Raw genomic sequence first — 12,002 nt, 5'->3', positions numbered from 1 at the left:
AATTCAAATATTTTCTTTTTAATAACTAATAAAAATTTAACACGTATATTAAAAATACAAACAAATCTTATACAAAAAAACATACATCACATACATATAAAATATATACAATAATACATAACAATAATTAAAACTATATTTTTCACTATATATTTTTGCAAACGATATTAAACACTTCCATATTTTCAAACTCGATATTACTTACCTTAAGTCGATGTTCTTGTCCACGATATTTTTGCTGTCGATATTTCTGACCCACAATATTAATTACTCGATATTTGTGCAACTCAATATTTTGTACACGCGATTCTGTCTCTGCACCCCATTCAGGTCCCACTTCTCAAAGCTTGACAGATAGGCGCTGTGCCAGCCACAGCGGATTCCAAGCGTAGGTCTCTTATCCCATGGGGTCGAGCGCAGAGCTGATCACCAGCAAAGGACAATTACTTTAGTGACCTGTGGGAGATTGCCAGGGATCTGCCTGTCATACAGCATCCCAATAATATTGTTACAGATTGTCAAATTGAAATGCAGGGAGGCATCAAGCCCTTCTTTAAGCCAGTCATTTAAGACCAGTATTTGTGAGGCCCAATAATAAAGCTGAAGTCGTGCTGTAACAATAAGGCTAGATCCGCCCACACGAAGGCTCATATTCTGGCATATAAGGCATTGAACCAAGCCTAACAGATTAGCAACTTCAGGGTGTATAAGAATCTTGAGAGAACCACCATTTTAAAGACGGCCATCCTCCCAGATGGTTCAATAGCAATTTTGAACACCTCTTGAGAGCTTTCCAAGTCCTAACCATCAATGGGTACAATTTAAAACTCCAGGCAAAGTCAGGGAGCAGCACATTAGATCTACCAAGATATTAAAAGCTACGTTTATGAACACAGAAGCAGGACAGTTGGATGGTCACCTCAGCGTCCCCTTAAGTCAGGACAATGATTTACTTAGTCCAAATGACTTGCAGGCCAGAGGCCTCACCATATAGATCAAAGTTAATGACTAGTCTGGGGCTTGAAGACAGCCAACTAGTAAGAGAATGTCTTCAGAGTGCAGTGCCATACAATATTTAGGGGCCGATTCTGATCCGGGTCGGAAAGCACTCCGACCGAGCCGGAGTGTTTTCTGACCGAGCCGGAGTCCTGCTGTCCGACCGAGTGAGTACGATGCGGCCGTATGCTGCCGGACTCGGTTCGGTCAGAGTCCCATAGTAGTCAATGGGAGCCGGTCGTACCACGCGTACATGGGCTCCCATTGACTGAATGGGTACGTCGCGGACAAGTGCGCCCCCTACAGTGGGTACACTTCAGTGCTATCCGCACCGTACATGCCTGTGTTGGGGAGACCCATGGGTCTCCCCCTGTGTCTGAGTCGTAGGGCTGCAGGTGACAAGGTTTCCGAAGCGGATCCCCAAAGGCAACCACCCGGACAATTTGCGAGCCGGCTGTCCGACGCGTTCATCGTACTGGCTCGGTCGTGAATCGCATCCATTGCACGCCACGGTTAGCTTACGACCGAGACGTACGGAGCGGTTCGGACCTGGTAACGACTCGGTCAGTGAATTTCATGTAGCTCGCATCGTACTTGCTCGCTCGTACAGCTGTACGCGTCGGCCGGAAAACACGCGTATGACTCGTAGTTTTTCCGGCCGGATCGCGTTCGGTGCCCTTCCGAGCCGGATTGGAATCGGTCCCTTAGTGTGCCGGCAGACGGAAGTCCCATACCTGGGCATCCCCTCTGACCCAAGTTTCCAAGTACCTGTACATATTAAAAATGGAGGCAATAGAACAGCATTGATTTTCACTTGCATGGGGCAGTACCCTCACGCATGATATAAAACCGAGTCCAAACTCTATAGGCTACAGCATCCCTAAAAAGGAATGCCCAATCAAGGGAATCAAGCTCTTTTTCAATACCTATGAGCATAAGGGCACAAGGCTCCTTGGAGGTATGGGCCTGTGCAAGAGTAACCTACTCTTCACATACAATGCTGGATGCTACGCTTGGAGAAGACAACACATTGAACCAGGATTAGGGATGTAATGATCTGCACTAGTTTCCTATCTAACATTTTTGCCAAAATCTTAGTTTCGGTATATGAAACTCAACTCAACTATGCTTTCTCAAGTGTAAGTGCTCTCTGTTGCTGTATATGGAAGCTCCACACTAGTCCAAACCAAGCCCGCCTGTGTCTTGTACTCCACCTCATCCTCTTTAAGGTAACAGTTCCAATCATTCTTGTTCCAGAAAGTCATTGGCTTACCCAGTGACTCGCCACCAACATGAACCCCGATTCCTCCAAACGTTGTGACTACACATAATACTTGCATTTGGAAGTAATTGTCAAATATGCAAGCAGGGTCATAGAGAGTATTCCACACAGACACAAAGCTGTATAAACAAACATTAATCAATTCGAACTCTTTCATAGCATTGAGGCATATTTTTCAAATGAATCTGATTTCAAAATGACTAGCCCGTATTTGTGACTCACCTAATTCCAGTAATGCGCGGTCATCTAAAGAAGTCCTTGTAAATCTAAGCATTTTTAGGTTTTTGAGATGTTGGAGTTGTTGTACAATGGTTGTTGCTGCCTCGGCTATTCCCGTACCCCACGGGAGTAGCAGTTCTTCCAGCTCAACAAGGGAAGCTAAGGACATGGCTGTGAAGAGAGGGCAGGTAGTGAGTTAGAAGGAATTCACCACAGAATAGCAACACAACATCATCCACTACAGTAAGCCACTTTCAAGCTTCCAAGCTTCTTGAAATTACTGAAAGCAAACACCTAGAATAGAAATTTGTGGCTGTTGGCAACAATGTTGGGCTGGGATAGAAAATAGGCCAGGGCACCAAAACAAAAGTGGCCCCTATTGGTGAATTAGAAAGCTAAAACGTGACCCATGCTTGCAAACTGGGGCACTTTTGAACCTGTAAAGACACCATCTATACGTGTTTTGCAAGCTATGGAAGGCTGCATGGATTTGAACATGCCGCAAGCAATGTTTGTTTTAATATCCGGGGAGTCAACAAAAAACACCCGCTCAGCAGCCCATAAAACAGACCCACAAACAGCCCAAAAACCAGCCCACACTTTGACCAGTCAGACCAGCCCATTGGGTACTACCTAAATGCCCTATAGGCCAGTCCACCACAGTTTGGTGGGTATGGTCCTAGATGGCTGCCTATCCTCAGAGCACTGCACCGCTCACTATATTAATGATGATGCAAGTGATTTTGGTAAAACGTGTACTATTGTGTACTAGAAGGCCATGACATTCCAATATACACAAACACCTTATGGGTGTTGATGGAGTGTAAATGTGATCTGACAGCTACCTCTATCAATTCTCACTAGTAAAAGATCATTATGAAAATAAATTCTTGATGAAGACATGTTAACAGGCTAAGTCGAAAAACATGCAAAGTACATGATGCATTGTAAAAGCATGCAGAGTGTTCTAAAACGATGATGCGAAAATGTAAACAAAGAGAGACACAATAAGAACTACATATAACCACATATATGTGTTGCTAGAAATTAAAAATTTTAACAGAGTTTTTTGATAATAACATTTAAATGTGCATCAAAATATGAAATATATACCTGCATCCTGAGAAAATTGTAATGAAAATTGCTTATTTAGAAAGAACGGACATAGTGCAAAGTGGCTTTCTGTAATGTATATGCAAAAATACATATATCTCAGAGTGACAGGTTAATGGTTTGTTTTGAAAATGGCAACGTGCAAGTTTTTCTTATAATAAATATTTTAACAGTATGTAATACTGATGCATAGTTCTTAAAAGAAAATTAATAACTGAAATAATGGATAAAATCATAATGCCTTTATGAAATATGTGCTTTATAATGATATTGAACGGCAGTGATTCAGCTAATTTTCATATAGGCCTCAAATGTTTTTTTTCTTTCCTGTGCAAATGTAAAATCATACAAGACAGTCACTTTAGCTACTGTGAGAACTTTCTGTGAAGTTTCTTTTCTGTATTGGTTAACAATGGACTCACTTCTTGCTAAGAACCATTTTCGAAAGAAATATAACAGTATTATTGCAAACCCAGGGAAAGGTGCTGGGAACAGATAGACTGTGAGCCAAGTAAAGTTCCACCTACTTCCGTGGAAGTGAGGGAAGAGTAATACAATTGGACTGAATGAAACTAAAGAAATTTGCAAAAGTATTACTTAATTCTTCCGGATTTTAGTGATTCACTGATCACCCCATAAACGTCCGACTGTGAGTGACCAATGAGAAACCCATAGACTGATGAAAGGGATACTTCAAAGGGTGTAAACCAGGAACTTTTTGAGGTATAATTGCCCCATCTGAGGAGGAGTCGGGGCTGGCTGTCATTTCCATTTTCCCTGCCTGGCATGCAGTCGGACTGACTTTTTATTCCTTTTGACTCCCTTATGTTGTTTCCATCTATTTTGGGTGGCAAAGTCCTGAAAAGAACTGATCTATTCCTAACTGCGACTCCGAAATCTGCACTTTGCCGTCTGTTAAAGTTGAGCTGGAAATAACCTTTTGGCTGAAGGGTTAGCTGACTCCTTCTCTGGCATGCGGTGCTGCAGTTCAGACTTAGGCAGATCTATTTTAAAGACAAACTGAATTGCCCAGCCTTGCTTTGGTTTGTATGATTGATAACTGAATCTCAAATGTCATTTTGTTTCTCTCCACAGACAAACTTTTAGCTGTCTGTCATTGCTAAGTGCTGCATCGTGAGGCTACTTGTACTAATGATTTTGTCATTAAATCTGATTTGAATTACAATTTCTTGATATGTCCATCCAAACTGAGGCTTTAGATCAATGTTTTTCATGAGTTATCTTTATCGATTCTGTCTCAATCTTTTAGTTATCAATTATTTTATTCCAGGACCTTGTAAGATAATTCCTTCCGGTTCTCCAAGTATTCTAGTCCATGTTAGCTCAACAAAAAGATTCATTAGAGGACCATGATTTATGGTAATCAGATTGATGATTAGGAAATATGGTGTTCTGTGGAAAGGTGATGAAATGGGACTGGTAATTCAAAAAGTGAATTGATGAATGAGAAAAATTTGTGGGCTTCACGCAGCATCAGTGTCATTTTTTATTCAAATCCTCAGTTAGAAATTCCCATTCTGGCCATCAGTTTGGAGCCTGTCCAAAGTGACTAATGATCACAATTAGCTCATAGACAGATTTTTAAGTCGAAGGCTATCTGACAAGTGACAGTTCGTTGAAGTTATTAAGTTCTTCTAGAGGAATCCTTTTTGGCATGTGGGTTTCGCTGTTCTGGCCTGTATGTGCAAATGGAATATTGGGACCAGTCCGTTATGCAACGGTTTTATTGTTTTACCCTTGTGCCATGGTTACCGTAGGACAGACATGTTATGATTAAAATTCTATATGGTAAGGCAGTTATTATTATATATGTTTCCCACTTAATTAAATAACAGGATACACTATGATATGATAACCATATAAAAAGGGCTTTTATTATATAAGTTTGTCAGAGCAGATTAGAGGTTAGTGGAGGGCAAAAGTGGTGATGCTAAAGTTTATGGACTATTTCAATGTCTTTGTTATTTTTTCTCATCACTTTAGGCGTCTTCTCGCTTTCCTCTACAAATTGTCTTAAAGAGGTCAGAATAAACGTTAACATTCGAAGAGCCTTAGAATACTGGGTTAACGCAGACACTTGACAAAAGTGCTCGGCAGGATGTTTAAGCCCAGATGATTTTGTATGCGGAGTTAGGGTGATGGACTCTAGACGGGTGTTTTTGTGAGTTGACTAGTTTTGTCACAGTACAGTGTTTTCACTGCCCTCTCCTTATCTCTCTAACTATTTTTTTATCATCCCTAACGCTCCCTGGTGTTGCTGCTGAACTGTCTAACCTTGACAAGATGCTGTTCTGAACAGCCTTCTGTCTGTTTCCTCTGGACAACCCTACAAAAAGCTGTTCATCCCTGGTATGACCTGCAGGTTAAAACCTGTTAGGGGTCCAACCGATGGAGTCTCTCCTTCTCTTTCAAGAGATGAGAGGGAGCAAAGACCACTGGCAGAGGATGGATTGCCCACTATGGAATGAAGTCACAACTTGTGATAAGAAGTCCTCCTCAGTCCTCAGCATCAATTTGTCCAGGACAAAAATGGTATAGGGCAATTACACTGACAGTACCTGCAGTTTACTCATGAGACAAACTGATGCAATCGCAATGAAGAAAACAGTCTTCAAGGTGAAGAAACACAGTGAGCAACTATGCATAGGTCCAAAAGACATACACATGAGGAATGTTTGGGTTGAATTAAGGTCCCACTGTTACATCTCAAACTGTTTATGAGGGAACATGTGTGTCAAACCTTTATTAAAACATCACAACAGGTAATTTACACAAGGATGGTTGGTCTGGCAAATGTAAAAATGCTGAAAAGGCTGAAAACTACTTTTGACAGCATCCACAGCAAAACCTTGCTGTACCAAAGTAAAAACAAAGAAAAGCATGTCCCGCAGCTTTGCAAGCAAGGGATCGATGTTCTGGGCACCATACCTATGAACAAACCAGTCCCAGTGCCCAGCATAGATTGATTTAGTGGAGGGGTGTCTGGCAGTGAGGATGATATTTACCACTACATAAGACAGATCAAAAGCAGTTTACTGCCACAGCTCAATCTCCACGCATGTAGGTGTAAGTTGTGCAAGTTTGGGTGGAGAGCTTTGCCTTTAGGCTGGGACAAGAGGTCCTCCTGAAGTGGTAGCCTGATCAGAGGACAGAGGTTCATGCTCAGGAGCTCCGGGTACCCCAATATCCTAGCCCAATTTGGGGCCACCAGGGTGACTTGGGCCCGTAGTTCTTGATCTCTAGCACTTGGGGCAGGAGTGGTAGTGGAGGGAAGGCGTAAATGGGTTTCTTGATGCATTCTAGCTGGGATGTGTTTCCTAATTAGTATTCTTGTGGAAACGTAAACTTGCAAAATTGTTGCCACTGCATGTTCTCAGAAGTGGTGAAAGGATTTAGCTAGAATTCCCCCGTGGCTGGAAGATGCCCCATGCCATTTCAAGATGCAGATGTCACTAGTGATCTGCCATATGTTATGTTATGTTATAGGGGTATTTGTTAAGCGCACGGCTACTCCATAGAGTGTCCCGGCGCTAGCCTGACCCCAGGACTGAAAAGCTAACAGAAAATAAAACCACACTATTGCTGGAAAAGCCAGGTTTTTAGGCCTCGCCTAAAGTTGAGGAGATCACATTCTTGTCGGAGAAAGAGAGGAAGGCTGTTCCATAATCTAGCCGCGACCACTTGAAAAGAGCGGCCACCTTTATAAGAGCGGCAAAATTTAGGCACAATTGTCAGTTGTTGAGATGATGAACGCAGTGTTCTAGAGGGTTTATAGGGCTGGATTTTATTTCTAATATATGGGGTCCCAATATTATTCAGGGCCTTAAAAGTTAAGACCAGGGATTTAAAACAAATCCTTTGTCCTACTGGTAGCCAATGCAGGGTGTTCAGACGGGAAGACGTGTGGGCTCTTGGTCCAACAGAGAGTACAGTCCTTGCTGCTGCGTTTTGAACCACCTGCAAACGATTTAATAGATAGTTCGGGAGGCCCAGATACAACACATTTACGTAGTCCAGTCTGGATATAATCAAGGCCTGGACCATGATTTTCCTATGCGAAATAGGAAGAAGCGGAAGAAAATTCCTCATCATTTTTAATAGTCCAAAGCAGGTACCTGCAGTTGATTGTACCTGGGACTTCATGGCCATGTCAGAGTCAATCTTTACTCCTAAATTTTTCACAGTGGAGACAGGTTTCTCAGGGGGGGAAAGATTTTTAGGCCACCATTGGCGCCACTCGTCATCCGGAGTATGCCCAAAAAAGATAATTTCCGATTTGTCGGAATTGCAGAGCAGCTGGTTTGGCCTAAACCAGTTAAATACCTCGGTTAGGCAGACATTAACTTCATTGTCATTTAACACCTCGTCCTTCCCACAGGTGAATAGCAATTGAGTATCATCTGCGTATGATATAATTTTTGCCCCATATTTTTCCGCTAAAAGGGCAAGAGGGGCCATATATATATTGAACAGGGTTGGACTTAACACCGAACCCTGCGGGACCCCTACATTCAAAGATTGAATGGGGCTTGAAAAAGGAGGAGCCCAGACTGTTTGCTGTCGATTATCCAGAAAGGAGGTAAACCATCTGAGCACCGTGCCCCCTATGCCACTCTCCTTTAGTGAAGTAGCCATTGGCTTAGGCAAAAACTTCACTAGAGTATTCTCACTAGAAGGGCTTAGATGTGAGGGTCTATACATACTGCTGATCACATCCTGACATGGACTGCTGAAAGAGTCCTGAATTATTTGAATTTTTCCATAGAAATATTGTGCAATTTCATTTGTCCATGTATCCGTGGGGGTAAATGAATTTTTAGAGGCTGTAGGAACGGTAAAATCCTTAAGAATCTTAAACAATTCTTTAGCACAGTTATCTGCTTGTTCAATTTTACTGGCTAAAAATTGTTTGTTCTCTGCGCGAACTTTTACATAATGAGCTTTCAAAGCCATTTTGTATGTTAATTTATCTGTAAGATTAAAATTCTTTCTCCAGCGGCGTTCTAAATTTTTACATGCACTTTTGCTTTTCCTAAGGACTCGTTAAACCATGGTGTCGAGTTTCGGCCTTGTTTGGCCACTCGCATTTTAATGGGGGCTAGTTGCATACTGCATTCATAGAGCCAGTTTTCCAGAGCAGACACATCTTGCTCTGAGTTATCATTAACTGGTATGGGATGTTGGCTAAGCATGGTGATTACAGCCTCAGATGTCATTTGGTTAAAAGATCTGAAACTTTCCGGCCGATTTTTATAATAAAACTGAGACTTGGTCGGAATCTTTCCAATTGTAAAATTTAGCAGAAAATGATCCGACCAAACAATATGCAAAGCAACAATTGGTTCTAATTCAGTAGTCGAAAAGATTTGATCTAAAATATGTCCTTTTTCATGCGTAGGAAGCACTACATATGGAGCCAAGTTAAAAATGCTTAATAATTCGCAGAGTTTCATGGTGTCTGAGTCAGTCGTTTGGTCAAAATGAATATTGAAGTCCCCCAAAATCATGCACTGTCCATATTTGGACATAATGGGCGTGATAGCGTGGCCAATCGATTCCAAGAACCTTCCTGCTGGCCCAGGGGGACGATAAATCAGAGCTCCAGCAATAGATTGGTGGGCTGAGACTATCAAACCAAAGCCCAGTCCCTCTGCTCCTTCCGGTTCTGTCATTGGTATTGATTGGCAGACAAGTGGATGTTTATATATGCCCGCGACCCCACCCCCTCTACCACCAGATCTATCCTTCCTTAGTATCCTGTAGTCTGGCGGGAGTGCACAGGCAATAGTAGAGTTAGATCCCTCATTTAGCCATGTTTCCGTTACATCAGGCTGTGTCTCAGAGAGGAGGTCAAAAAGCTGAAGCTCGTGCTTCTTCATAGATCTCACATTAAGAAGGATAGCTTTCAACTTTCCCCCGATCCTCCCAGGCCCTGTCAACTCTAAATCATGCTCTGTCCTACCTTGAGGATCCCCACCGTCTAACTGAAAATAAAAATTCCAATTACATTCTTTACAAACCAGTGATTCGGATTCTACAGATATACAGCGTTGGGGACATTGGAAAACATCTCTATCCTGCTGTATGCCAGTGTACGGTTATAAGTGTCAGTATTACCTAGGTGAGTATCGTCAGCATGGCTGGCGCTGGTCGTCTCCGGGTCGCAGACGGGCTTGCCTTAGGCACGCCTTTGGCACGCCAGCGGCGCGCCCCCTGCGCGCTGCACAGCGTCCCTCTTTATACGTTCCAGTTTTGGAACACTAGACCACACCCCGCTCCAAAATGGCGACCGGGGGTGTCGAGTCTCAAAACAAGAATAGTTCCCACCAGCTCCATTCACTTCCCAGTTTCTGTTTGAAGCCCCCAGCACAGGTAACGAAATATTTCAAAAATGTCACAGGCCTAATAGCAGCATTTACTTAAAACAAATTTTAAAAGAGCAGCAAGACTTTACATCAGGTAAATATTGAAATGTGCAAAAGACGCAATTTTTATCTAAAAGACGGAGGCAGAGAGCAACCGCAACTCTGTTCAGGGTCGAGGCGCGCTCGCGCAGCGTCCCTCTTTATACGTTCCAGTTTTGGAACACTAGACCGCACCCCGCTCCAAAATGGTGACCGGGGGTGTTGAGTCTCAAAACAAGAAAAGTCCCCACCAGCTCCCTTCACATCCCAGTTTCTGTTTGAAGCCCCCAGCACAGGTAACAAAATATTTTTAAAAAGTCACAGGCCTAATAGCAGCATTTACTTAAAACAAATTTTAAAAGAGCAGCAAGACTTTACATCAGGTAAATATTGAAATGTGCAAAAGACCCAATTTTTATTTAAAAGACGGAGGCAGAGAGCAACCGCAACTCTGTCCATATGACAACTGCTCACTTCATTCACTCTGGAATTCACAGATATTGCCAGATTGTTGGTGACCAAAAGATGCCCTGGAGCTCTAGCCACCTCAAGAGTTGCAAAGCTTCCTGTCACAGGGCACAGGACCCCATTCCACCCTGCTAGTTGCAGTGACATGAGTGGTATTATTGTCTGTGAGAACCTGCAACAGCCTTCCCTTGATAGATTGCAGAAATGCCTTTAGGACCAAACAAATAGATCTCAGCTCCAGGAATCTGATGTGGAGGTGCCCATCCACTGGAGACCAGAGTCCTCTGATCTCCACCTCCTCCAGTTGACCCCTTAACCCCAGAAGTGATGCATCCACCACCAATGTCACCTTTAGGTGATGAAAGGAAAGCGGCCTGCTGCAAGACAAAGTGCGATTGGTCAGCTACCACTGCAGATTTTTAGCAGTCGTTTCTGAGACCTAGATGGTATTTAGAAGGGCAGCCTTGATGGTGGGCTCACTGGAATTTCAGATTCCACTGTAGGACTTGCTTGTGACATCTTGCGTGGTTGACAAGCAATATACGAAAAACACTAAGAGGCCAAGAAGCATCAGAGACACCCTGACCTGGATCCATGATAGAATCTGAAACATAGGGATCATAGCCTGAATGTGCTAGATTCTATGCAGCAGGGGGGAAAGGCTCTAAACTCTACTATGCCCACTATCATCACAATGAGCGGAAGTCTCTGTGAGAGAATCAGGTGTGACTTGGTTTATAGTGAAACCCAATGTTGGTAAAAGTTCTGCATTTATCCGGATGTAGTCCATGAATGACTACGGTGCGATGCAGGGACTCACGACCTACGAAGATGGGCCATAACCTCCGCCATCACTTGAATACCTGAGTGGCACTGATGAGACCGAAAGGAAGCACAGCAAACTAAAAATGTTCTAGGTGCACTTCGAACCACAGGTAACACCTGTGGGAATACTTGAAGGGAATATGAAAATACATGCCCTGAAAGTCGAAGTAAACCATCGGGTCCCTGGCGCAGATAGAATCTGAGTCAATGTGAGCATTATGGGCCTCAGTTACAAGAAAGTGCCGCAGCGCGGCACTGCACACCCTTTGGCTGCACCACGCTGCGGCACTTTCAAAGCACAGGGATGCGTCATATCTACAAGGATATGATGGATCCCTTTGCTCTCCCCTGCGCTGGTGCACAATCAGATTCCATTAGCCAACACAGGCACCGTTGCACCATTTTAGAAGGATGCCTGCGTCATGGGGATGATTGTTTATGTGCAAGAAGGTGTCCCTTCCTGCACATAAACAATCTGAAATGGCATTTTTCAACTTCTATGTGTGCTGCATTAGCACACATAGTACTTGTATAATGCAATTTTTTTAATGATTGTTTATGTGCAGGAAGGGACACTTTCCTGCACATAAACAATCATAAGAGGTGAATTTGTGTAAGAGGGAAGGTGCACCAGAACAAAGTCAGTAAACTCCAAGTATATCTAATGTATCTTT

General features: G+C 43.0%; 1 protein-coding gene across 3 annotated transcripts in view; it reads right to left on the bottom strand.

Annotated features, from left to right (window-relative positions):
- LOC146865554 (baculoviral IAP repeat-containing protein 1-like) overlaps positions 1–12,002 on the bottom strand; it is a 1,189,967-nt gene that overhangs the window by 37,983 nt on the left and 1,139,982 nt on the right. For all 3 annotated transcript variants that reach the window (XM_085632369.1, XM_085632370.1, XM_085632371.1), the window contains one exon: positions 2,501–2,668. In XM_085632369.1, the coding sequence (XP_085488495.1) occupies positions 2,501–2,668 (168 nt within the window). The remainder of the gene's footprint in view (positions 1–2,500; positions 2,669–12,002) is intronic.

The sequence above is a fragment of the Triturus cristatus genome, chromosome 2_1 (genome assembly GCF_964204655.1).
Source record: "Triturus cristatus chromosome 2_1, aTriCri1.1, whole genome shotgun sequence".
NCBI classification, from domain to species: Eukaryota; Metazoa; Chordata; class Amphibia; order Caudata; family Salamandridae; genus Triturus; species Triturus cristatus.
This window is presented reverse-complemented; position numbering and strand designations above follow the sequence as displayed.